The following is a 26580-nucleotide window of genomic DNA, read 5'->3' as shown; positions in this document are numbered from 1 at the left end:
GCCACGAGGCCTCCTGCCCCGCCGGGAGCTCCCGCGGTCGTGGGGTGAGTACACACCCTCCCTCGGATCTTCCCCCTGCCCCCAGGGAGGGTGCGAGGGGTGCCGGTAACGCGTCCGGCCTTACCGTACCCGCAGTTCAGGCCCAGCGCCGCCGTGCGGGCTGCATCGGTGTGGCCCACGTGGGGCTCCTCTTTAAAGGCTGCCTCGCCGGGCGGGAGCGGCTGCGGGGCGAGGCGCCGGCCTTGAGGGGCGACGTCTTTCTCTACGCGCCGCCGCGTGTCCGGAAGGAGGCGGGCCGCGGGACACCGGCGGCGGCAAGGCCGACGACCGCACCAGCAGCCACCTGCCCGCCACGGCCGCAGCTCCTGCCACGACTGCCCCGCGCGCCTGCGCACTGCGCAGCGGCGGCTTGCAGCGCGGGGCGGGGCGCGAGGGGCGGGCGCATGCCCGGCGGCGATAAGTGTGGGGCCGCCGGGGGGCCGTGATTCGCGCCGCTCCTGTGTGAGCGTCGCCGGTGGAAGCGAGGGCTGTGCTGGAGCCTCACGGCGTGAGGTGTGTTGGGGTGCGGGCGGTGGGGATACCTGGTACCGAGTCGCTTCCTGTCAGCGCACCGCGGGCTAACCGGGGTCGGGGCCGGGGCCGGGGCCGGGCCGAGCTGGGGCGGAGGCACGACGGAGGGGCTGGCCTTGAAAGCGTGCGTGTTTCCTGCCCCCAGGGAGGCGGACGAGTATGGAGGTGTTCCCGTCCCCCCTGGAGTCCGCCATGTTTATAGCCGGCAACAGCAAAGATGTCACCGTGGACGAGGAGGGGGCGCGGCGGGTGGCGGAGAGTTTATTTGACAAAGCCTCGGCGGCGGAGTTCGGGCTGGCGGGGTGGAAGAGCCTCCACGAGCTGAACCCCTGGGCCGCCAGCGAGGAGGCGGTGGACTGGGTGTTCCTGGTGGACACCCTCAACTTCTCCTTCTGGTCCTGGCAGGAGGAGCAGAAGTACCTGGTGAAGTACAAGGGTAAAACGTACAGCGGCTACTGGTCCCTCTGCGCCGCCGTCAACAGGGCCCTTGACAACGGTTAGTGAGCGCCAGGGGAGCGGGGCTTCCCGACCCCGGGCGGGCGGCAGAGCCGGGCCAGGCTCCCCCCGCAAGGCTGTCCGTGGGCCCCCGCGGCGGGGCCGGGGGTGGCGGGAGGGTGCCCGTGGGGAGGTATGTTAGAAACCGAGCCATGGGTATGTTGTGATAAATCTGTGTGCGCAGACCTGTCCCATGGAGCTCGGGGGAGGTGACTGGAAGCAGTTTAGCAACACCTTGTTCGGAAAACGCGTAACTTGTGGCGCTTACGGGGTTACCTCTTTTCCGTTAAAAAGACTTTAAGGAATGTCTGTAGTCAGCAGTTCGTGACTTCTGTTGTTTCGCGTGTCTTCTTACCATAAATTGCGTATTTCTGTGACAAATGAGAAAACGAGGTTTATACTGAGAATCCGCTGGAATAATCTAGTACCAAAGTGGCTTCACTAAGTCTGAAAACCCATGTTTTTTAGCAGTATTTTAGCGCTTGCTTTTGTTGCTGTCATCAGAAAAAAAATCTATTTGTAGGTATAGATGAAGGGTTTAATTAATTTTCCTACATACCTGATTGTAAATTAAGGGAAGGTTTGCATTAAGATACTTTTTGCAAATGCACATGATTAGGACCTAAGGGAAAACAGGCCTATGCTGGCTGTACAAATTATATACTAACTATATTTGCTGGTGTGCTACGTAAATACCATAATCAAAGATGGAGGCTAAGCAGTTGGGAAAAATTGCATGTAAAAAAGTAGGAAAAGCTCTATGGGTGCGTGTTGGAAGTTTTTATCTGTAGAAGGAAGCACTGTGTGCAAACATGAACTTTGTTTTAAGCAGCTAAGTGAGTGTGATTATTGCTGAACCCTCAGTTCATCTTAAATGTTGATAGACTCTTTAGATACTACCATACAAATGCTCTCATCTGTAGCAGGCCACTGCATTAGGTCTCAGGGTATGTTTTGATAGTCTAAACATCTTGTTTTTACTTTTCTGAAGGAATACCCATTACCAGTGCATCGTATTTTGCCACCATGACGCTTGACCAAGTTAAGCATGTATTTCGCTCTGACACAGAAGTGCCCATACCTTTGATTGAAGACAGGCATCGGGTGCTGAATGAAAGTGGGACAGTTCTATTAGAGAAGTTTGGAGGCTCTTTCCTCACCTGTGTTAAAATGAGTCAGAGAAGTGCTCAGAAACTACTACGTCTAATACTGGAAAATTTTCCTTCCTACAGAGATGAAGCTGTATTTGAGGTAAGCTATAGTTCTAACATTGATTTTCTTATGACAACAATTTATTTGTTACTGATTGTGACTTGAGAAGATAGCTCTTAGGTTGTCTATGTAAATTTTTCTGAGATGGTAGTCAGTTCAAAATTGACCTAATGTTTGTGAATTGTTGCGGGTTTTAATCCAGGAAGTAGAAGGTGAAAGAAACGTTTTGGTGGAACTTGGTGTATCCAACAGTAATATTCAAGGGAAATAAGAAGGAAAATTACTATTATTGTAATATTTTTGCCTCAAATCAGTAAAGATAGTGGTCTGTATAATGGAAGAAAAATCAGACTTTGAAGCAGCTGATCTTAATTAGATAAATTGCTATGAGTCATACTGATAGGGAGGAAGGTTTTTTTTGAATACTCTTGGAACACATTATCCTACTTTGTTAAGCTGGGGTAAAATTGCTGAGATTTCATTTCTCTATCAGTCTAACCCTCTGAAGACAAAATCATACAGTTTATTAACAGTAGAAGAATCTTGATTGTCTTACATTCCTGACTAGTTAAGGACTTATTTCTAATGGCTAGGGTCACTTCTTTGCCTAGAGGAGAGCCATTTTTTTCATATGCTGTCTCTGTCCTCATCACTTTGTTGTAATTTATTCTGATACACTCCAAGTTCCCAATTAGATCACGGCTCCTCTGTACTCCTTTACAAATGCATAATATCTGAGATAATTTCTCCCTGAAAAATCAGAATCCTTTTTCTTTTTTTTTTTTCTTGAATTTCTACCAGCCCCCCTCTGCTCCATCTCTCATCTTTTACCTTGAGAATCTCTGCAGCTAATGAAGGAAAATCAAACTCTGGTAGAATTGTGAAAATGTACAACTACTGGGAATCAACAGTATTAACTGTTGTTGATTCAACAGGGATTGCATAAATGACTACAGGCCAGAATTAACCTGTGCTTTGGGCAGGGTTGACAGTATACTGAAGCTTTTTGGTGCCATTGTCCTGGAAGAAACCTATGGCAAGTAAACTGAGAGTATCTGGTATTTTCTGTGTCTCTGGTTTTGCCTATACAGCCATGATTTTTATTTAGCATCGGTGACATACGTAGCTGCTCCTGTGTTCAGTTCCATCTGCAGTAGTATTCAGCTGTTACATCATTATATCCAAAAGACTTTATTCTAGTGACAGTGCAGCCTATCCTAATAGTCTGTGCAGTCTTTTCAAGGTAACTCCCTGGAACACCAATCACTGGAGCTTTGAACCTATAGCATTTATCACTTAAATCTGCCCTGCAGTAGGTGGCATGCTTTTATTTTCCTTTGTCTTCTGCAATGAAGTAAGGTATGTTTGCATGAAAAATCTGAGATTTTCTAACTAATCTTTGAAGGTACTCATTTAATTTGTTGTGATTTGTTACAGCTAAAGTAATTTTCTGACGATTTTTATGATCAAACAGGAAATATTTTCCAAGTAAAGTGATAAATAGAGTATTTTCTTATCTTTATAGTGACTGTATTCATTGACGTAATGTCTTTCATGAGATGATGCTGAGTGCTTTATAAAGCAAGCCTTCCTAAAAGCAGCAGCAGACTACAGAATGAAAAGATGTTCCCAAAATGATCCCAGACCGTAAGCACTGACATAGTAGTAAAGCCTGTTGCATGAATATGGAAGCTGTTATTCTGCTTTCACTAAGAAAGGTGTATTTTGAAGGTGGGTGAAATAACACAGACCACATTTACACCCTACTTGTTTTTTGGAAAAAAAACCCCACACACACAAAAAAACCTGAACAAAACAAAAAAAACCCCCAGTGTTAGCACCTAATGGGAAGTGACATGGATCACAATATCAACAATATAATTTCTATAGCAGTAAGTTGAGCTCTCAAGTAAGATTTTGTGTTCAATAAAGGGTTATGAGGGAACTGAAAAGATGGTGAGATACCCAATAGCAAACCAGTGGTTTTCAGTTACTCTCCATAATAGAAATATATATATGATTAGAAAATAAATTCCAAAGTAGAATCATACTATCACAGACTACTATAGCTTTCCTATGCTTTGACCTTCTGGGAGAACTTCTAAAATTAACACAGTTCTTTGGATAAACATATAGCCAAACATATACACAAACTGAATGTAATTGTAGAAGCTGCCAATGTTCTTTTGCTTCTGAAAAGTGAATTGCAAACCAAAACCAAAAATCCCCAAAACCTCTTCGTCCGTGGGTGGATAGTTGATATTTAGACACTGTGCTGAATTTGAATCCTGACAGAAGTTTAAATATTAGACTATGTTATACTCACATATCAGGGTTTTCATGCTCTGACATAGAGTGGAGTCCTTTCTGAGCTGTCAGTTGTTGACATTGTGTGTGTTTATCTTTTATTTCCCATCACCTGGGACTGAAGTTGTAAAATTCTCATGATCTTCCTATTCTTTTTTTTTAACTGGCTATCCCATTTTGCTCTTTGACAACACAATGCACCTTCTTTCTTTTAATATCAGTAGGTCATAATTAGTTATGTCTCTTAATACTACCTTACTGTAGTGGAGGGGAGACACAAGAGTCCTGCTATGTGGTGGCTTTTCCTGGAAAGTGAGGATGTTGCAGAAAAAGAAGTGTATTTGTAGTGCCATCTCGTAAAATGTTCCATTTTTGGACAAATGATACTATCTTTGAGACATAGTATCATCCACCTAATGCTTTCCTTGCTTTCTGTTGAAAAGAATGGTGGGAAAATTTATGAGACATGCTTAATAGTCTTTTTCATGTTGAGAAGTGTATGCAAACTTTAGAAGCTCTGTGCAACATAAAAATTAACAATACTTGAAACAATTAAATTATAAATTCTTCTGCTCAATGATAAGTTCCAGATGGTATTTTTCTTCCAAATTAAATTGCAGCATGAGATGAAAAGTTCCATTTGAGTTCTCCCTTGTTCTGCTCTTGCAAAATGGTGTGGTGCTGGAGGTGATCAGCTCTTTACTATATTGGAAAAATCTTAATGCTACAATAGAGCAATGTCCTTGGGTTTCCATTAACTTTGGGGCAGTAGGAGCTATGGTGGGATTTTGTCTCTTAATTATTTACTTGCTGTTGTGATGTTTCAAGCAATGTTTTGTTAATATACAAAATTGTTTATGTTCTCTAGAAGTAAGTTTGTTCATCCATGTCAAGTATAGAATGAAGCATGGGGAAAGGAGTTTTCAGGATGTTTGCAGAAGCTGTTCTGTGAAATATAGTTGGACATCTTGTTCTCAGTGTTCTTGGAGAATAGCATTTAATGACAAAAAATGTCTTATTCAGGAATAGCAGCATCTTGGCAATAAAGTAAAACTAAATTGGCTTAAAGTGCCATTTGTAAATTGCGGTGATATGAAGGGTGGCAAAATAAAACTGGGAAGACGTTGAATCTCCATCTACTTGTATTTCAGATTAAGTATTCCAGTTACATATTGTTGTTTAGCACATGTTGTCAAAAATCTTGTCTAGCTGAAAGGGAGGGGAAAAAAACATAACTCACTAATACCTTTTTCCTTAAAAATGTGGATTTACATTCACACATTGTGCTTATCATAGAGTGAAAATCTCAACAGCATACAGAGCGTAGCATATCTTCAGTTTTTCCCCTTGTGAGCAGTCACAAAAGCACATAAATCTTTGCAGGATTAGCACTAGTAAAAAAGTTTGACAGAAATAGAAACATACGTAGTAGCTAAGAAAACCTTGTATTTGTGAATACGCCTTCTACCGGAATTAATTTTCCCCTCTCCTCTTTAACCAGCAAGATACCCTACAAAACACAGGAGCATTCATTAAAGTTTTCACTAAAATTTTAGTTCCTTAACATTATGGATAAATTGATTGACAAAATGTTTTAATTGTCTAATCCAATATGTGCCTTTTAAGCTTCGCTCCTTGAAATAAAAGGTTGGATGAACTCTAGGGTTTCTGAAAGAATTAATGTTTGCTGAACTACAATTGCAGTGTTTGCCAAATGGAAGTAAACCAACATTTATGTGTTCTGAGATCCAAGTGGAATCTAAACCATGTTTATTCCACTGCAGTCATTTCTACTGTGTTTTTTCTTCTATTTTAATTTTTTTATAAGCATTCCATATGTTACTTGTTTGTAGTTCAATATTGTTTAAATTTGAAGGTATTTAAGTGTTGCCCTTTTATTCTGTTTTAACTAATATGTTGGCTTAACCAAATGATAGTTTATGTTCCTTGGGAACAATGTAAGTCTGTGTCTCTGTACATGCCATTTGCTGTATATATTGGTGTTTCAGGCACTTACATAATTTGTAAATTTCTTTCATCAGAAAAAAAAGGTGTCTTTCTATAAACGGGCACAAATACTTGTCGCTGACACATGGAGTGTATTAGAAGGCAAAGGAGATGGCTCTTTTGATGACATTTCTAGCCTGACCATATTTGCTGACTACAGAATTCCTCAAGTTCTTGTTCATTTAAAAGCAATGAAGTATTCTGAAGAGCTAATGAGGAAACTACGTGAAGGTTTGTTCCTCCCTTACTAATATCAAGTAAACCTCACCGCTTGACATTAAAAGCAGCTTTAGTCTACAAAATGTGGTCTTTTATCCATGTAAGGGTTATGTGTATTTTTTTGCTCCAGGGAAGAAGGACTTCTTATGTAGTGATGAGGTGACTGGAGGGAACTTATTTTCTAACAGTGATCTTGAATCTTAAGGTTATGTTTTTATACAGATCTAACTGTTCCTTGGATTAAATATTGGTAACGGAAGGATTAAAGAGACTCTAAGACAACTGAGTTCTGAGTTTCTGAAGGGCTGCTGTGGCCAAAAACACTTCATCATGAGTATAGCTGTGATTTTTGAACTTTAGATAAAAGAAGAAACAATATCTTCATTGGTTCAAAGATGATGTAAAAGAGTGGAGATTCTTCCTTATCCATACTGAACTGCTAGTGTCAAGCAGGGTAATATTATAAGCATCAATTATAAAAAAATTTGCTTTAAGTTAATTGCCTAAGACTAGAGTCTCATTTTTAAGCATCTTCCAGTACTTACTCATTGTGAACTTCAGTGAATAAATAACATAAACCAATCCCTTTTCCACTCTAAAATGACTATATTTAGAGGTAGGACTGCTATTATGCAATTTTAAAATTACACAGCAAGATAAACAGATGAATGCAATTGTCCATGGATCTTAGTAGAAGTGCCATGTGTGTATATATATGCCTATATATACATATATAAAATAGATCATGTAGACAATTATTTTTTTCCATGAATCCTAATAAGGCCATTCCCATCGAAGTCATTCAAACAAATGGGTCCCTCTATTTTTTTTTTTATTTATACATGTGTGTATATATGTATAGGGTGTTTTGATCTTTGGTTTTGTTTTGGTGTTTTGTTGGGTTTTTTAAATCTTAAGAGTTATCCTGGCAGAAAATCTACTGTCTTGGAATTAGACTTGGAATTGACTACGCTTTTTGTCTCCACAAGCGAAGTAACAGTCATGTAATGTGCAGTATAACCCAAACACCAGTTCTTTTCTTAAACCACTCTCTTAGAACACAGGACATTGTTTTGACTGAATGGGATTGCTTCAAGTTTTTTTTAAAACAATCATTATAAAATGTGTAGCAACATTGTTAGCAGTTGTAGTGTAAGTCATGAAACCTGCAGTCCTAGAATAGAATAAATGCTGGGGGCGGGAGGGAAGCAAATTCAGGCCATCCTGGGGCTTTTGTCTCTTGACCATCATTGGATTGCTGTCTCTTGTGTCCTGCAGGAACAATATTCCAGTCTGGAGATAAAGAAGAAGTGGAGATCCGTGGCTGTTCTATTTGGTGTTGTGCACTGATTTGTAAGTACCTGCTGGAGCTCTATGAGAAGAAGGGCCAGGACATGAGTGGAAAGATCAACGCAGTTTTACTTGATTATTATCTTTGGGACTATGCCAGGGATCATAGGGAAGAGATGAAAGACATTCCGTTTCACCGAGTACGCTGTATATATTACTAAGTCCAATGTGATAGATGTTGTAGTGATGTGTTATCTTTTGAATTGCAATTATTTTTTTTCATACGGTGGTTTGTTAAATACTAATTAGGCACTGGATAAATCAAGTATTACTTTTCTGATGATGATTAACAAATTGCTTTTGTTTTTTCCCCTGAATCTTTCAGTTGCTGTGACTGGAATTAATACTGTAACTTTGCTGGACAATCTATGTTAACACAGGCTTTATTATGCCTGCTTTGAGTTCTGTTACATACATGTATGTGCACACGTTTACGTGCGTACAGACCTACCTGTGTGTAGTGTGCTCCAGTGCTTGCACCAAGACCAGCTATGGCTTGTCTCCGGCAAACACGCCCCTCTGACGAGAGCTGAACTATTGAATGCATTGAATAAACACTGCAGTGACGTAAATCGCACGGAGCATACCTGGCTTTTTGTTGAAGTGGGTTGGGGGGACACGGGGGGCTCCATCCTTGCGGTGCATCCTGCCTGTTGGCTCGCATCCTCCCGCCGCTGGGGGCGCTGTGGGCAGCGGGATGCGACGCTCTGCCGCGGGGGCCGCCGCCGGACGTTGCCGCCGTTGCCTAGCGAGGCGCCGTAAACAACGGGGAGAGACCGGCCGCTGCCGCCCCGGCCGCCTCCGCCGCGGCCTGCCTCCCTCCCTGACGCGCCCCGCCACCCGGGCCCGGTGGCAGCGGCTGGTGGCGCGGTGCGACAGCCGGGGACCGTCCCGGTGGGCATTCCGCGGCCCCGGGCGCCTCCCGAGACCCAGGCGAGATCCCGTTCCCGGCTTCTTTCAGGTTTGGAATAAAAAGTGCACTTCGAGACACGGCGAACGCGGAAAGTGCGCTGGCCCGCTCTCAAAATACCCTTGCGAGCAAAAAGCCTTCCGCTATTTTGGCTTCTGCTTTCTGGCAGCCGAGAGCGTACGATGTATGGACAGCGGGGTATTTCTGTGGCTTTGGCATATGCCTATTTTGTATACCCACTTATTTTTTTTTTAAGTAGTGAAGCGGCTTTTCCTCTCTTTCCCCCGCCCCCCCCAATGACTTCGTTTAATCTTTTTTTTTTATATGTGTAATTTTAAAAGGGAGAGGGGAATGTCAGCACTTTTAAAGCAGTGCTTGCTAGGGGATAAAAATAATGCACCTGGATAAATAAAAACAAATCAATCAAAATGTAGTTTGAATCTGTAGTTATTAAGTTTATAAAGTTGTTTCTGATTGCCGTGTCCTTTATGAGATGAGTCTGATTTCAGTCTCATCCTTTGCTTATTTGTTTTACTTCTGCTCAATTCATAAAACGGGGCTGCTTTTTCCCCCAGCTTCTGATAGTTTCTCAACTCTGGATGGCCAAGTTCTCTTAAATGGAATTACATGAAATGCAGAATCTTTTCTCTTTGCAACCACAGGACAACGTTTTAAAGCTATTTGTTTTCAACAAACTTGAATTTTGGGGACTTAGCTGATGAGTTCTGCCAGTTTGGTAATAGAGCTTTCTTAAAAGCAATGTGTGGGAGTTCAGCAAGCAGGAAGTTCAGTGAACTTTTCCTTGCACTTCAAAGATACTTATAATTAGCAAAAAAAAAAAAAAAGGAATTTGGTACCTGTGAGGATTTTGGAATGTTCATGAAAGACAGCTGTAAAGAAAGGCTATTCCTTGCCATTTACAGTTGTGCTACTGTACAGTGATTGTGTTGTAAGAATGAATATGCAGGGAGCAGTCAGTATAAGGAATCATGGGTGCCAAAATACATAATTAATAAAAAATAATTACACATGTGCTTAAACATGCAGATTAAAACCAGAGGAATGCATTATGTGTAGTAATTGGATATGTCTAGAATCACACTTCCTTTGTAGGCAACACAACTGCTTTCTCTGTGCTTGTTGAGTTACAATGCTTGGCACTTCTTAAGTGGAAGAGCGTTTTAAAACGTGTGTGTACATACAACTTTTGGAGAAAAAGGGTTTGTTTGACTGATTTATGTTGCCTATGGAGCATGAATGTAGGAACAGGAAAACAAGAGGATTCACTGTAAGCATATGCTTTATCGACAGTGTTTATTTTAACACGCCCTTAGGATATCATAGCTTCCTATGGCTGTGTTCAAATATAAAATCAGGCAACTTTCAGACTTAAGTCTGCTACCTTGGAAATTAATAGAGGTGAAATTAATTTATGAATTGATTTAGCAGTTATTAATATAGCTGCTTTTATATCAGGTACTTTTCAAGAGTGTAATGGTTCTTACATATTTTTTAGTGAATGTCAACTTTCTACTTCAGCAGGAAATTAATTCTTATTTATTATATAATGTGGAAATTTGTTTTTTCTTAGTTGCAGACAACTGCAAATGAGGTGAACACAAGAGTGGTAACAGATTTCTTCTTGACTATGTGAATACTGAGTACAGGGGGAGCGCAGGGATGGAGTCTGGCATGGAGGAGATCCCAGTTAAAGTTGCAGTTCGAATCAGACCTCTGCTTTCCAAAGAAGTACTTCATAACCACCAAGTGTGCGTGAGATTAGTCCGAAATACACAACAAATTATCATCGGGAAAGACCGTGTCTTCACTTTTGATTTTGTATTTGGCAAAAATGCAACCCAAGAAGAAGTTTATACTGTTTGCATTAAGCCTCTTCTAGTGTCTTTGACTGAGGGATACAATGCTACAGTGTTTGCATATGGACAAACAGGTTCTGGGAAGACTTACACTATCGGAGGTGGCCACATTGGTAGGTTGTAGAAAGTTTGAGGTTTTTTAAACTGGTGAACAATGTATTTGTGCAAGTTAAGTATTTAATACATAGTAAATGATGTGCAGAATTTTGAAGAGCTAGTGAAGAATAGTATAGTAAAAAAAATGCTTCCAGAGTTTATGTGATAATTAAACTGTTCTAAAAACAAATTCACCATAAGTTAGGCTATACAAAAATATCTAAGAAAAAAATAATTTATGAAGTGCTTTTTCTCATTCCTCAATTTAACATGCAACTTAAACTAGAATTCCTGAAATGCAGTGTTTTGGAGGTTATAGCTACATTTATCTTACCTTAAAAATGTGTGCATTAGGCAATTAATTGCTTGCTTGCTCACTCTTTGCTTGTTTTGAGAGAGAGACGTTTCCCTGACATCATTAGAATTTAATATTTACATCTTCCAAATGGATATAAATAGATTATTCTAAATCTCTTGGTAGGTATTGATATCTTGCTTTTATTTAGAATCATAGAATCACAGCATCATGTAGGTTGGAAAAGACCCTTGAGATCATCGAAGTCCAACTGTTTACCTAACACTCCCAAGTGCACCACTAAACCATGTCCCTAAGTGCTACATCTGCATTTCTTTTAAATACCTTCAGGGATGATGACTCGACCACTTCCGTAGGCAACCTGTTCCAATGCTTGACAACCCTTGCAGTGAAGAAATTTTTCCTACTATCTAATCTAAACCTCCCCTGGTGCAACTTGAGGCCATTTCCTCTCATCCTATCACTTGTTACTTGAGAAAAGAGACCAACACCCACCTCAATACAGCTTCCTTTCACGTAGTTGTAGAGAGCGATAAGGTCTCCCCTCAGCCTCCTCCAGACTAAACAACTGCAGTTCCCTCAGCCACTCCTCATAAGACTTGTGCTCTAGATCTTTCACCAGCTCTGTTGCCCTTCTTTGGACACACTCCAGTACCTCAATGTCCTTCTTGTAGCGAGGGGCCCAAAACTGAACACAGTATTCGAGACACGACCTCACCAGTGCCGAGTACAGGGGGACAGTCACCTCTCAAGTCCTGCTGTTCACACTATTTCTGATACAGGCCAGGATGCTGTTGGCCGCCTTGGCCACCTGGGCACACTGTCCAGCCGGCTGTCAACCAGCACCCCCACGTTCTTTTCCGCCGTGCAGCTCTCCAGCCACTCTTCCCCAAGCCTGTAGCGTTGCATGGGGTTGTTGTGGCTGAAGTGCAGAACCTGGCACTTGGCCTTGTTGAACCTCATACAGTAGGCATCTAATTCTACTTACTGTTACAACTTTTCTTGTTTTTCCTCTAGTAGTAGCTATTTAATGTTTTTATAAGTACCATTGCCAGCCAAATTCTTTAGGTGGTGGATGTCACAATCTAAGGCTGTTCATAGCTCAGCAATCTTGCTTTTATACGTACGTTTATTAAATTATAGTTAGATGTGAGCAACCTTGTATTTTTTTGGTAAAAAAGATTCTTGGTATCCTCTCATAGACAAACAGTTTCCACATTCTTGAATAAAGAACAGAAATTATTTATGGAAGCATTGTCCTATACTGAATATTAAAAAAACCCAAATAATCAGAGTGTGGCATTAGTGTTCCATATCTACTTTGAAAAAATAGGAAATTACTGCAAATGTTGGTCATAGATCTTTTCTCACCAAGTTACTGATGGTCTTTGCTGTATGTAAGTGGAATTTATAGTTTCTCAAACCCTTGCAAAGCCATTGCCAACCATAATTAGGAATAAAGAAGAAATCTATACTTTGAGGAGTTACAATGAAGGGAAATTATAGTGAAGTTATAACTTACAGATTCAAAGTAGACTCCATATTTTCCATAACTTTCATGACTATAACATTAAGTAATTTAGAACTTGACTTTGAATCCTGTTAATGGATGCAAACAAATATTCTGAATCCCAGAAGAACAAATATTTACAAAAGCCCTTGGGAACACTGAGCTCTTTGGATTCCATAGTATACTGAGTAGCAAATCTCACAGACTTCTCTCCATCTTCAGTCTTTGTAATTTATGCAGCAGAATGACTGTAAGCTCCTGTGACATCTTTGCTTATCTTTTAGCATCAGTTGCAGAGGATGAAAAGGGCATAATCCCACGGGCTATTCAGGAATTATTTCACCATATTTCTGAAAACCGTAACACTGACTTCCATGTGAAAGTATCTTATATAGAGGTTTATAAGGAAGAACTTCGAGATTTATTGGAGTTGGAAACCTCTGTGAAAGAATTACATATCCGAGAAGATGAGAAGGGAAATACAGGTAGGATTTAATCTCTAAAATTTGATGTGCTTGTTTTCAAGTTGTGTGCCCAAGTTATTCTTGTCTTCTCTTGAAAGAGCTTATTCATGACCAATGCTAGAAAAAAGTTACATTTTCAGAATATAAGCTCAGTTTAGCTGATTTGAAGCAGTTTTGGGTTTAGGTGCCTGTGAATGATACAGGTGTTCCATCAGAAATGCCAACAAATGATAAAGTAGAAATACAGTTACTGCTTCTGCAAATTCTGTCTAGAAACACAATAGTGTGTGATTATTCAGTTGAGTAAGTATTTCAAGGTTAAACTTTTGCTTCTCTCTTCAAAATTATAATTGTTAAGCCACTTATACTGTAAATATCTGTCCCCTTCCACTATGAAATGAGTGGAAGAGAACATTTCATTAAAAGTAGGATCTGATATGTTTTGAAGGCTTTGAAATAACACTTAGTTTTTAGTTAACTATAGTTTTCCTGTCCACTACATAAAAATGCTAGAAGAGTCCACTGCAGAGATATTTTATTCTGAAACTGTATAATCTGTTCTGGTTTTTTTTTTCCTTTATTCTTTATACTCTAATTGTTGTGTTTGCTGTAATATTAGTATGCTGTTGCATTGAGTTGTCATGGTTTTCTTGTCTGTAGCTGGAAGAAGGCACCAGTTTAGCACAAATCTTGCAGACAATATCATTGCTTCATAAGAATGCTGCAACGTATTTGAAACTAATTCTCTTCTTCAGTGCAGTTTGAGTTAGCTTCAGTTGATTGTGCTAGGACATTTTCCATCCTTCATTAAAACAAAAGACAAAAAATATGCTTGGTAGGAGTACTTAGTATGAGCTATGTATAACAGAAATTCTGTTCTTTTACCATAGGCTGGGAGTGATTTCTACTACAAACTTTTTTATTTTTAGGGATTTTTTTAACTGGCAAAAATCCTTTGAGCTGACTTTGTTCATACTTTTTCTAGATAGCACTAGATTGCAAATTGTGTATGGCAATGTGTAAATGAGTAAAGCTGTGTATTGTGTTTAAGACATTGCAAATGCTATGACATAATACATGCATATATTAAATATCTGCAGGTTTCAGATGTGTTGTACCTCATGATTTTCATATATCAGTCTTATTTTTCTATAACTATATGCTATGACCTCATAGTAATGCAGGCTTGTATATTTCTCTAATTTGTGTTTATAGTTTGACTGTTCCTAATTGCTGTAAACTTTTGCTGAAGAGTTTAAATTTAATTTTATTATTCTTACTTTCTTTGGTGTTTGAAGTGATTGTTGGTGCCAAGGAATTCCAAGTAGAATGTGCAGATGAAGTGATAAGCCTGTTGGAAAGTGGCAATGCAGCTCGTCACACAGGTACAACACAAATGAATGAGCACTCTAGTCGATCTCACGCCATTTTTACCATTAGTATTTGTCAGAAACAGTCTGCAGAGTCTCAAAAAAATCCTGATGCTGCACAGGATTCATCTTGGAAATCAGTCCAGATGATTGCTTCAAAGTTTCATTTTGTGGATTTGGCAGGATCAGAGAGGGTGACAAAGACTGGAAATACTGGTGAACGCTTCAAAGAATCAATTCAGATCAATAGCGGTCTGTTGGCCTTGGGAAATGTCATCAGTGCTCTTGGAGACCCAAAAAGGAAAAGTGTACATATTCCATACAGGGATGCTAAAATCACTCGTATTCTGAAAGACTCTCTTGGAGGAAATGCCAAGACTGTCATGATAACGTGTATAAGTCCATCTTCATCAGACTTTGATGAATCTTTAAATTCCCTCAAGTATGCCAACAGAGCCAAAAACATTAGAAATAAACCAGTTGTAAATTACAACCCTGATCAAGACCGAATTGATGAAATGGAACTTGAAATCAGATTGCTTCGAGAGGCTTTGCAGAACCAGCAAGTCAGTAATCTGTGTTCACACGATTTAAATCAAGAAAGAACTCGTATCAATTCACTTGAGGAGCAGCTCACCCGGCTTCAGGTTCAATGTTTCAGTTACAGAAATTGTGTAGATGAAGCCTTCCCATTTCTGGTTGATTTGAATGATGATGTTAACTTAAAAAGAAGTCAGCGGGACAGATTGCAGAGCTGGATCACTATGGTACAGGAAGTGAGGAAGGAAGATCTCACCATGCAGGAAACTGACACAGGGACAGGGACCAACCAAGAGCCACATCACATCACAATTCTTCAGCTAAAGAGGGAACTAAAGAAATGCCAGGTATTTAATTATAAGTTGATTATTTAAAAAACTATGTGAAAGAGCAGTCTGCTAAAACTTGAATTCAATTTTGAAAGATGTAAAACTGTTACACTTACCTGTGACACATTTAAATTTGACAATTTAAATTTAATTCAGAATCTTGTATAATTTTGCTTGTCTAATCCCTAGGACATAGATTTATATTAATGGATGATTGAATAGACAATCTTCTTAATCATGATAGAGATAGATAAAGTTATGTTATGTTTTGGCTAGTCACTTTCAAGATGATTTTATGACACTGAGCTGTTTGATAGATTTTTGGTTTTAGCTATGCTAGTGTGCTAGGTCTGGCTTGGATGGAGTTAATTTTCTTCATAGCAGCTCGTAGCATGCTTTGTTTTGTATTTGTGACCAATACAATGCTGATAACACACTAGCATTTTATGTCTTGCTGAACAGTGTTTGCACAGTGTGAGGCCTTCTCTTTTTCTTCCTCTGCCACCCCAGTGAATAGATTGGGGGGTACACAAAATGTTGGGGACACACACACACAACCAAGCAGATGACCCAAACTAATCAAGGAGATACTTCGTGCCATATAATATCATGCTCAGCCATAAAAAGGGAGAGGAGGAGGTTTAGGGAGGTTAGCCATACTTTTCCTGGGAACTGGCTGAGCATCAGTCAGCCATGGGAGGTGGTAAGTGATTGCTTTTGCATCATTTGTTTTATTTTCTTTTTCTCTTCTACCACTTCACCTTTACTTACTGAACAATCTCTATCTCAACCCACAAGTTTTCTTTCCTGTACTCTTCTGTTGCTTTTCCCCCACATTGGCTGTGTGTGCTTAGCTGCCTACTGAGGTTAACCCACGATGGTCTCTTTGGTACTCAACATGGGGCTCAAGGCCTTTGAGATAATAACAGATTTGACTAGAGTGTGCTAGATTAAACTTCTAGGTGTTACACCTGTTTGGATAAGTGGTTATTTGAGTAGCTGTTGCAGATCATGGTGCTGGCATACTTACTTTGGGTGCTGACTTATGTGTTCCTTTGAATATTCCAATGCTTGATTCCTTTCTTGCTGTACAACAGACTCCAAGAATCATTAATGACTGTTTTCAGATTTTGCTGTTTAGTGTGTTATCACTTTGTTTTCCTTTGCTTGGGAGAGCTATGATGAAACCACTGGCTTTCAGCCTAATCTGGTATTTGAGTCCTACATCGCTGGTGTCCCCACTACACCAAGAACCATTTCATGGACAAAACCAGCAGCTATACCTTTCCCTTTTTCTCCTCTAAGAGACATTTTCTGGAGAGAGGTGAGAATGGTACCTATCCCTTCCTCTCATCTGTGATAGATGATGTAATAGATTTGATGTAATGTCTTCTCAGTTCCTTCAATATCCTCATGTAATCAAACTGTTCATACTGGTGTGTGTTGTGATCCTGATTTTGACTGCTGTTCAAAAGGTTAAACAACTAACTGGGGATGCCACACAGGAACATGCTCTAAGGTGATTGATCCCTGGGGTGGCAGGGTGTATGGGAGGAGTTGCGTAGGTGTGCAGGGCTATTATTGCCTCCGGCAGCTTGGGATTTCACACCTGAACAGGCTTGTAAACCCATCAAACTAATACACCATTTGAAGGAGGGGAGGTGAAACATAGTGACTTCTAAAGCTGTGTTGGGACCTGACCCATGCCTGTGAAGCGACTGTCCAGTGCGCTCAAACATGCAAGAGGGTCTCCCAATCTGAGAGCCCACAAACGGGCACTGAGAAGGTCTCTTGCTCTGAGGCCACACAAACGGACACTAAACCAGAGGCTGAACCCTCAACTGTAATAGTTGCTTCTGTAGTCAAAAAGAAAGAGTGGAAGCAGAAGTCAACTCAGTTAGTAAGAGAAGAAGCTGCTCCATCTGAGATGGGGAGAGAAAGAAGAGGCAGACTATTCTGCAGCAGGACAGGGAAGAAAGAGATAGAAATTGTAAGAGGCAGAAACTACCCAGTCCCTATCCATGACCAAGCTGCAAGATAGGCAGAAAGATTTTGTCCATCAGCAAGATGAGCGAATTGCTACCTGGTTGCTCCAGTGCTGGGATAGTGGGGCTAACAGTCTGGAACTAGAAGGTAGGGAAGCACAGCAGCTGTGGTCCATTGCTAGGGCCTGTGGGATTGACAGAGGGATCAGAAGAAGGGCAGCCACCCGCAGCCTCTGGAGGTGGCTCTTATCAAGCATGAAGACAAGGTACCCTCTTAAGGAAGAGAGTGTCCAGCCTGGAGAAGAGAAGGCTCCAGGGAGACCTTACTGCAGCCTTCCAGTACTTAAACGAAGCTTATAAGAAAAAGGGGGACAAACTTTTTAACGGAGTCTGTTGCAATAGGACAAGGGGTAATGTTTTTAAACTAAAGGAGGGTAGATTTCAACTAGATATAAGGAAGACATTTTTGACAATGAAGGTGGTGAAACACTGGCACAGGTTGCCCAAGGAGGTGGTAGATGCCTCATTCCTGGAAGCATTCAAGGTCAGGTTGGATGGGGCTCTGAGCAACCTGATATAGTTGAAGATGTCCCTGCTCACTGCAGGGGATTGGACTAGATGGCCTTTAAAGGTCTCTTCCAACCCAAGCTATTCTATGATTTTATGATTCTATATTGTAATCCAGTGAGGCAAGTGGACTACCACAGAGGAAGGTATCCAGTGTCTAAGGGAATGAGCGGTCATGGAGGTGGTCTGCAGTGACATGGACAATAAGCAGGCCCCCAAAGATCCAAATAACATACAGCACACATGTGTTTTGTGGCAGAAGTCTGTATAGAGCACACTGACATCATGCACCAGCAGCCTAGCACTGATGGATCAGGCTGACATTGAGGCACCAACTTTGAATAGATTAGTCTGCCAGCTCTGGCAACTTGAAGAGGATCTATATTCCCCCTGCCTGCTATGGCCCTGCATTTCATCTGTGGAAAGACTGTTCCACAAGGTTAGGCAACTTGTAGAGAATGTGGATAATGTCTCTCCCTCCTTGCCCCTGCAGGCCAGCATCTTAGCCGTTCTCTGCTCAAAGGAGAGGGAACCATTGGCACACACCACATGCCACCCTGTGGTTCTATCTGTGTGACTGTGGGGATGATATGAGGAAGTGAGTTGTTGTACCTGCCTTGGTCCTAGAAGTCTCTGTACATGAATTGTGGGAAAAAGCAGTGGTAAAAAAGGGTCCTTCCAGGAAGGTTACTGCTCCAGTTGCCAATTGAATTGGGAATTGCTGTTGAGCAATTCTCAAGATGCAGTAGATGGGCTGAGGGCCTCTCTCTTCTTTCTGATACTGATCTGATGGACTTATGTCCATGTGTGTTTGAACCCCATGCTTTCTACCATGGTAGGACCATGCTGGTCTGTAGTAATTAACTACTATTAACACCTGTTAATAGTCCTTGAGGCATAGCCCGGGCGACAGAGAGATGCATGGGCTCCTTTCCTGGTGTAAAGACTTGCAGTTTGCAATTATAGGAGTCAGGTAATGAATGCTCTGACTGGGAATAGGGTGACTCTCCCTGCAGCCAAGGAGAGGAAAGGGACAATTTGATTTACTTTGGTTTTGGTGGACACTGGTGCACAGTGTACCCTAAAGCCATCAGGATACAAGGGGGCAGAACACATCTGGATTTCTGGAGTGACAGGGGGTTCCCAACTGTTGTCTGTTTTAGAAGCTGAGGTGAGCCTAACAGGAAACAAGTAGCAGAAGCATCCTATTGTCACCAGTCCAGAGGCCCCATATATCCTTGCCATTGACTGTCTCAAAAAAGGGTACTTCAAGGATCCAAAGAGGTACCATTCGGCCTTTGACATAGCCACTGCAGGTTCAGAGAAGATTAAACAGCTGTCTACCTCACCTGGCATCTTGGACAATCTTTCTGTTGTGGGGTTGCTGCAAGTGCCAATTGCTACCATGATGGTAGCTGGCATCAATATCGTCCCAGCTGAAACTCCCTTGTTCCCATGGCCTCAGCTGGACCTTCTGGCAGAAAGCACCTGGCAACATCCACGGTCGACCTCTAGGGTTTTGGAGCTGTGGGTATAGAGGATCCAAGGCCATACGGCTGGCCTTAGATATTGTGGAACAAGAAAAGTGGACAGCAGGGTACCCATACCACCACCCAAAACACTGCATGGTACCCATACCACTGCCTGAAACACTGTCCTGGGCCTTGAAAAGCACATTCTGTGGTGACATGGCACCCCAGGAAGAATTGAGTCAGACAATGGGACTCATTTCCAAAACAGTCTCATAAGCACCCGACCAGGAAATATGGCATTCATCAGGTGTATCACATTCCCTATCATGCACCAGCCTCCAGAAAGGTTGAATGTTACAATGGACTATTAAAGACTTTACTGAAAGCAATGGGCACTGGGACATGTCAGCAAATTTATCAGAAGCCACTTGGCTAATTAATACCAGAGGATTAGCTAACCGACCTGGACCTGCCCAAACAAAAACACTGTGTACTGTAGAAAGAGATAAGGTCCCAGTAGTGCGTGTAGAGAACTGGCTGGGAAAGACAGCATGGATTGTTCCTCCCTTGGGAAAAGGCAAACCTGTTTGTGGGACTGCTTTTGCTCAAGGACCCAGGTAAACTTGGTGGGAGGATGGGGAAATCTCATGTGTACCTCAAGAGATTTAACCTTGTGGGAGAATAACCCATGGTTTGAGTTGTATATTTCAGGAAGTACAACATCAGGAATCTCTTAAACCAACAGAGAACAAGCCTCATGAAAAGCCAGGCAAGTGCATCAGTGACCCAGCCTGAACTCGTTTTGATGTTTAGTAACGTAACACAACATGCTTCTCCTGTCCTGAGTGACTACCATAACAGCCAGAACCCAAGTGGTGGAGTAAATTAACTCAGTCGACAATTTAGGAATATTTTACGGATATTTTACAGGAATGGCCCATAGAGTAAGGGAATGATATCTGTGCATAAATCAAAGGAGGATAAGGGGGGGTGGTGGTTACTGAGGTTGTATTGGATAGTGTAGGAGTTAAGCATGACATAAATGGTATGGAATATGGAATGGAGATTGTACTGGGTCTGGCTGAGGTGGAGTTAATTTTCTTCAAAGCAGCTCATAGGGTGCTGTGTTCTATATTTGTGACCAATACAATGCTGATAACCCACCAGTGTTTCGGGTCTTGCTGAACAGTGTTTGCATAGTGTGAAGGCTGTCTCTGTTTCTCCCTCTGCCACTCCAGTGAATAGATTGGGGCATGCACCCGGGGGGGGGGGCACAACCAGGCAGATGACTCAAACCAAGCAAAGAGATATTTCACGCGATATGACATGCTCAGCAATAAAAAGGGAGAGGAGGAGGGCTTAGGTTTGTCAGCCACCTTTGGCTCAGCAGCTGGCTGGGCATCAGTCTACCCTTGGGAGGTGGTGGGTTTTGCATTAATTGCCTTTGCATTGCTTGTCTTATTTTCTCTCTTCTTCCACTTCACCTTCACTTACTGAACAATTTCTATCATGACCCACAAGTTTTCTTGCTTTTACTCTTCCTTTGCTCTTCCCTGGTGGGAGGGGAAGTGAGTGAGCAGCTGTGTGTGCTTAGCTGTGTGCTGGGGTTAACCCACAACAACTACTTTCAGTTGTCCTGTAAACTCAGAAATTGTTTTAAATCCTGCAAAGAAAGTAGTCTGTCAGAGGCATTACAGATATAACTACAATGCAGATATTATCACAGATATCTGTGCACTTACAGATCACCTGTGGGCTAATTTTTGCAATTTATATCTAGCATTATCTAATACTAGGTATGTAATATACTAGCTTATCTAATACTGTGAAGTTGCAAGTACCTCACCTATTATTATTAAGTCATTTCCTAACCTGTATTTCTTCAGCAATGTTTTCACCAAGAACTCCTGCATTTCCTTTTCATTATCGTGCCTGCAGCTAACTGAGCTTCTAAACTACGGATTTCTCTGTCTCATCACTTTTCTAACACTTGCTTTTGTGTTATCTATCAACTTTCTGCTTTTTGGTGGCATCATACTTCTTTACAGTTTTCTAGCTGAGGTGAGAATTTCAAAACAAGATATGGGATTCCTAACATGCAGATATCCCATGAGGATCCTGTCATGCCAGTAGCTCCAATTAGCTCCTTCTCAGACAGCAGATAACAGTGCTAGATGGCAACCTGTGGGGAGCTCTCAGCCTTCTCAAGCATGACAATGTCTCCGCACAGAACTGACACATGATCACATAAATAATTCTTTTTGCGAACATCCCCATATACATTTAGGAAGTGCATATTTTGGATGTACTGAGTTAAAATGTTGACTATGAATAACAAAACATCCAAAATAATGCAGAGTAGTATATAATAAACAGGACCCCAAATGAAAATTAATTTTGTAACTTAAAATACCTGGACACTCGTTTGAAACTGAGTGAAGTTCTGATATAAGATGAACAGCTCAGAAAAACGAATCTGAGTCTGTCTTGTAGTAGAAGGACATAGTGCTCCAACAAGTTGGAAATTTATAACACCAACCCATTTTCAGTTTGCACTCCAAACTGTGATAAGCCTGTAGATTGTTACCAGGCAATTGCATATACAAATTCTGTCTTTTCTTTGTTCTCAATCAATCTAAATCACAGCTTTTTTCTTCTTTCTTGATTTTCTTCTGTAGCTTATTTTAAACCTCTGTTTCCCAGGTTCAAAACAGTGTAAGAGCTGAGTTTAAACTTAAATTTCCCCAGGTGAGTATGCTGTCCACAGCCAGGAGGAGATGGTTAAGGAGACACTAAAATAAATGAGCCAGTACAAACTCTAGAGCAGAGCTTGCATATGGACAGCTTTAATAGCTAGTAGTGGACCTGTTCTTGTGTGTATATACATATTGCTTTGCTAACAGCTATGATTACATGGATAATGCTGTCTTACACAAAATAAAAATACTGCCCTAGTGGGTTAGCCATAGCTAACAGCGAAACTCCCACCCAGCCACTCATTCACCCCTTCATCAGCAGGACTTGGGGAGAGAAAATAGGAAGAACAGGAATGAGGAGGCTTGTGGGATGAGATAAAGACAGGGAGATTTCTTACCAGTTAAAAAACAGTCTCAAGTTGTGTAAAAATTATTGAATTTATTGCCAATTAAAAAAAAAATTACTAGTTTGGGTAGTGGGGAACAAAAAGACAAACATTAAAACAACACTTCTCCTTCCTTCCTTTTCCAGGCTTATCTTCACTCCTTCACTCCATACTCCTGTTCCTCACTGCTGAGTGGTGCAGGGACATAGTGAGGTGGTTTATGATCAGTACATAGCAGTTTCTCTCTGCTGCTCTTTCCTCCTAACACTTTTCATCTGATTCAGCATGGGCTTTGCATGGGCAGCAGTTCTTTCAGGACCCATATGCTCCAGCACGGGTCCTCCATAGGCTGCAGTGTGGGTATCTGCTCCACTATGGAGCACCTCCCCCCTTCTTCTCCTCCTGGTGTTCCCTCTGCTCTTTCTCACTCTTTTTGGTTCCCTCCTCTCCTGCCTGTCTGGCATTTTGTGCCCTTTCTTAAATATACTATCACAGAGGCACCACCATCTTGGCTGAGGGGCTCAGCTGTTCCCTGTGGTGTGTCCACTGGAGTCGCCTGGAACCGTCTGTGTCCAGCATGCGGCAACCCTGGTCTCTTCTCACAGATGCCATCCCTGTAGTCAACCCCACCAAACCCTTGACACCGACACCTGGTGCAACTGAGCAAATATGTTCTGATTTTAGTTATGTATGTTTAATACAATATGGACAATATGCCACTCAGTTTTCTATCACTTCATCCTGCCCCACTCTGTCACCATGCTAACATCTGTGCAAGCTTCTTTTTTTCTATAGTTGGCATAACCACATAACTCTGCTTAATGATACAGCACAGGGTGGGCGACAGGATACACTTTGTCAACTACATTTAGTAGAAACATTTGCATTGGTACATAGGCTTTGGAAAAAGTTCTATTCTCTAAAGAGACATCAGGTTCTTGAGTGCATTCTTAAAAGCTGTTAAGAGTTGTCTTTTCTTGGAAGCAAGATGCAGTTGTACAGAAGTACCCAGTTTTAGAACAATAAGACATGATGTTTCCATACTTCATATTTGGCTTCTACAGGCTTTCTGGAAGAGTAACAACAATTGGAAGTGTCCTTCAATCAATATTGGATTATTTGTCCACAAGAACATCTGAAGAAGCATTCTTATGGTTTCTTCAATCTTTAGGCTCTTACACGAGTTGCAGAATGTGGACAGGTGTCCTTATTTTTTTGTTTGAGAAGTGTGTTAATCTTATTGTTGATGCTGAGATCTTGTGGCTACATCTCACAGCACCCTAAAGAGAATAATTGGATTTAGATATCTACTTCAGTAAAGTAGTTTTGGTTATGGGTACATTATTCCCTTTGGAAGAAAGAAACTTGTCAGAAGAAAATCAACAGATAAAATCAAGTGAAGAAATAAATGGTAGAAACCACAGATAACCACTTGGACAATTTGCCACACATACCTCAAAACTTTGTAGTTGTGATCACATCTTTTAACAACAAATTACATTTGGTTTGGGTTTTTTTTCCATTTTCCAACTGTAAGAAATAATAATGATGTCCCCTTTTCCCCAGCTGAACTTTTCCTTTGTTATCTAGCAGGCTCTAGTTATGGATGAAGAAGTATTTAGCCAGAAGGATCATGAACTGCAGATACTGCAGAATCAGATAAAGACATTACTACAGGAAAATGAAGAACAACTGGAATCTTTAAAGGACGCTCAAGAAACACATAGATTACAGGTATTTGTCCTGCGGTGCACATTATGTACATCTGTGTTGAACCATCCTTCCTCTGTGTTGAAACAAGGATCTAAAACAATTACAAGGTTTTAGCATATGTCACTAATCAACTGTAAGTTTTGCAAATGTCTTAATATATGGAACGTTATTGATTACATGGTTAGTTTAACTTTAGTATAGAATTCTTTAGCCTAATTGTGTAATTATGTTTAATGGCCTATTCTCATTGTCCTTAGGCTGTATTTCCTCAATGCTGACATTGTAACTATGTGTAAACAGTGAATCATGAGGAAAGCAGGCTCATGAAAATTAAAACAGAGAAAAGTTAAGAGCAAGGACTGAGAGATTAAAGAAAACAGAGAAGTTATTTTAACCTTGAGCGTAGAGACAGACTGGCAGGAATGCTCTAACAAGGATGATAAGAAGGAACTGCTTGGCTGAACAACAGAAAGGGTGAACATTCAAGGAGAAGAAATTATCCTCAAGAGACCTGTGACCATAAAAGGGAAAAAGGAGTAGGGGTCTAAGTCCCCAAATGACCACCGACAACCACCCGAGACCCCCGCGCATGCGTAGTGTAGTTTTGCAAAGCCAGCATTATGTAAATGTAATAGATAAGCAAGGAGGTGGTGATTTGTTGGAAAATGTGTGAATATTCATGTCTTTCAGGTATATAAAGGATGAACTTTTGTTTCAGTGCACACACGTTAGGAGGAGATATCCCTCATGCGTCCAGCGCTGCAATAAAGATGTCTGCTTAATATCACTTTGATGTTATTGAGTTTAAATTTCTTAAGTTTGGATTTCTTTGAATCAGTATGCATGCACTCATTATTTCAAGACAGGTCCCTGGGATTTGTTTTGGACATAACTACCTATCAATCTTACGGGCATTTTGTTTGAATTAGAGATGTATTACTTAATGAGTTGAATTTCTCTAGTGGATGAAGCACAATAGTGTGATTCCTGAAGTTTGTGTATCAGCCTGGCTGTGCCACAGCCTTCCTGTATAACATACATATACATGTATATACATAACATGTATAACCCTCTCCATGCTTCCTAAAGCATAACACCCCCTCTCCCCTCAGATGTATATTATCACTAAGTAGTTTCATGACAATTAATGAATTAGGATTTGAAAGGCCTTTAAAGATTCTGTAGAATCTGAAAAAGACTATAAAGATCCTATAGAATGCTTTAATTGAAAAGTTGTATAGAAACATATTTTTTTGTAGCTTTATTAATAATTAGAGTATTGTTCCCTTTTGACTTTATAAAACAGATTTTCATCCTAATTTTCTGAGCATTTACTATTAGAGAAAACTGAGTGACATAGTGGAAACACTGCTTGCCTCCTTCCTTCTCTAGATTTTGTGCTTGCTAATGAAAGTATGTTGGGTAGTAAAAGTGTATAATGTGTCAAGATCCAGGATACCATAAATAGAATAGTTAACATTCTCCTGGTGTTTCCTGTCATGTGGATGAGAGATAAATTATTATCTGACTTTTTAAAAGAGAAAAGCATAAGGATGGCTAGCTAGTACTCTTCTCCTTATTCTGCTTTTTCTCCTTTTTCCTCTTCTTTGCTGATAGCATGGGAAGAGTCAATGAATGAAAGGTAAGTATACTAGTCATCATCTTTTTCTTCCCTCTGCCACTTTCTTTCTTTGCTGTCACCTCTGGCTGGATTTTTTTTTTTTTTTTAACCTGGACAGCATAGTGTTAACTTATTATACTGAGAAAATGATTATATACATTCTGGAGGATAGAAGGTAGAGGTAATGAACAGAATCAGGAACAGTGTCGGTAAAAGATCATGTTTGTTTCAGTACCAGAGACAGGAGAGAAGCTGGAGGGCACTCAGGCCCCATTTTGGTACTTAATCCACTAAACTGCTACTTCTATTTAAAAATATGTAAAATAGGTAGAATAATGAAAAGCAAATGCTTCTGTCAATATTTTAAGTTGTATTCACAGGAATATGTAGTTTAGTGATACGTGATAGAATAAGAACTTTAAATGTAGCATGTACTAGTTATTAAATGTTTATACGCATATCTATATCTGTAATAGGTGTTGCAGTGTGGGGTTGTATGTAGAAGGGTATCAAGGACGAAGAGTCTTAAAAGGGTTAAATAATAGCTTCAGGGTGGATCAGTTTGCCT

At 40.9% G+C, this 26580-nt stretch overlaps 2 protein-coding genes across 2 annotated transcripts in view; both read left to right on the top strand.

The window, feature by feature from the left end:
- Positions 1–729: 729 nt before the first annotated feature.
- On the top strand, positions 730–8513 carry QNG1 (Q-nucleotide N-glycosylase 1; the record flags this gene model as incomplete). The annotated part of the gene is made up of 4 exons (XM_082013644.1): positions 730–1066; positions 2057–2316; positions 6627–6822; positions 8089–8513. The coding sequence occupies 4 exons, from the start codon at positions 730–732 to the stop codon at positions 8319–8321; spliced, it is 1026 nt and encodes a 341-aa protein (XP_081869770.1). The 3' UTR covers positions 8322–8513.
- Positions 8514–10750: 2237 nt separating this feature from the next.
- KIF27 (kinesin family member 27) overlaps positions 10751–26580 on the top strand; it is a gene marked incomplete at both ends in the record, with an annotated part of 30883 nt that continues 15053 nt past the window's right edge. The window contains 4 exons of the mRNA XM_082013409.1: positions 10751–11060; positions 13154–13354; positions 14632–15590; positions 24269–24412. Coding sequence (XP_081869535.1) covers positions 10751–11060; positions 13154–13354; positions 14632–15590; positions 24269–24412 — 1614 coding nt within the window. The remainder of the gene's footprint in view (positions 11061–13153; positions 13355–14631; positions 15591–24268; positions 24413–26580) is intronic.

Source organism: Phaethon aethereus (assembly GCF_964289735.1).
Source record: "Phaethon aethereus genome assembly, chromosome: Z".
Lineage (NCBI taxonomy): Eukaryota > Metazoa > Chordata > Aves > Phaethontiformes > Phaethontidae > Phaethon > Phaethon aethereus.
This window is presented reverse-complemented; position numbering and strand designations above follow the sequence as displayed.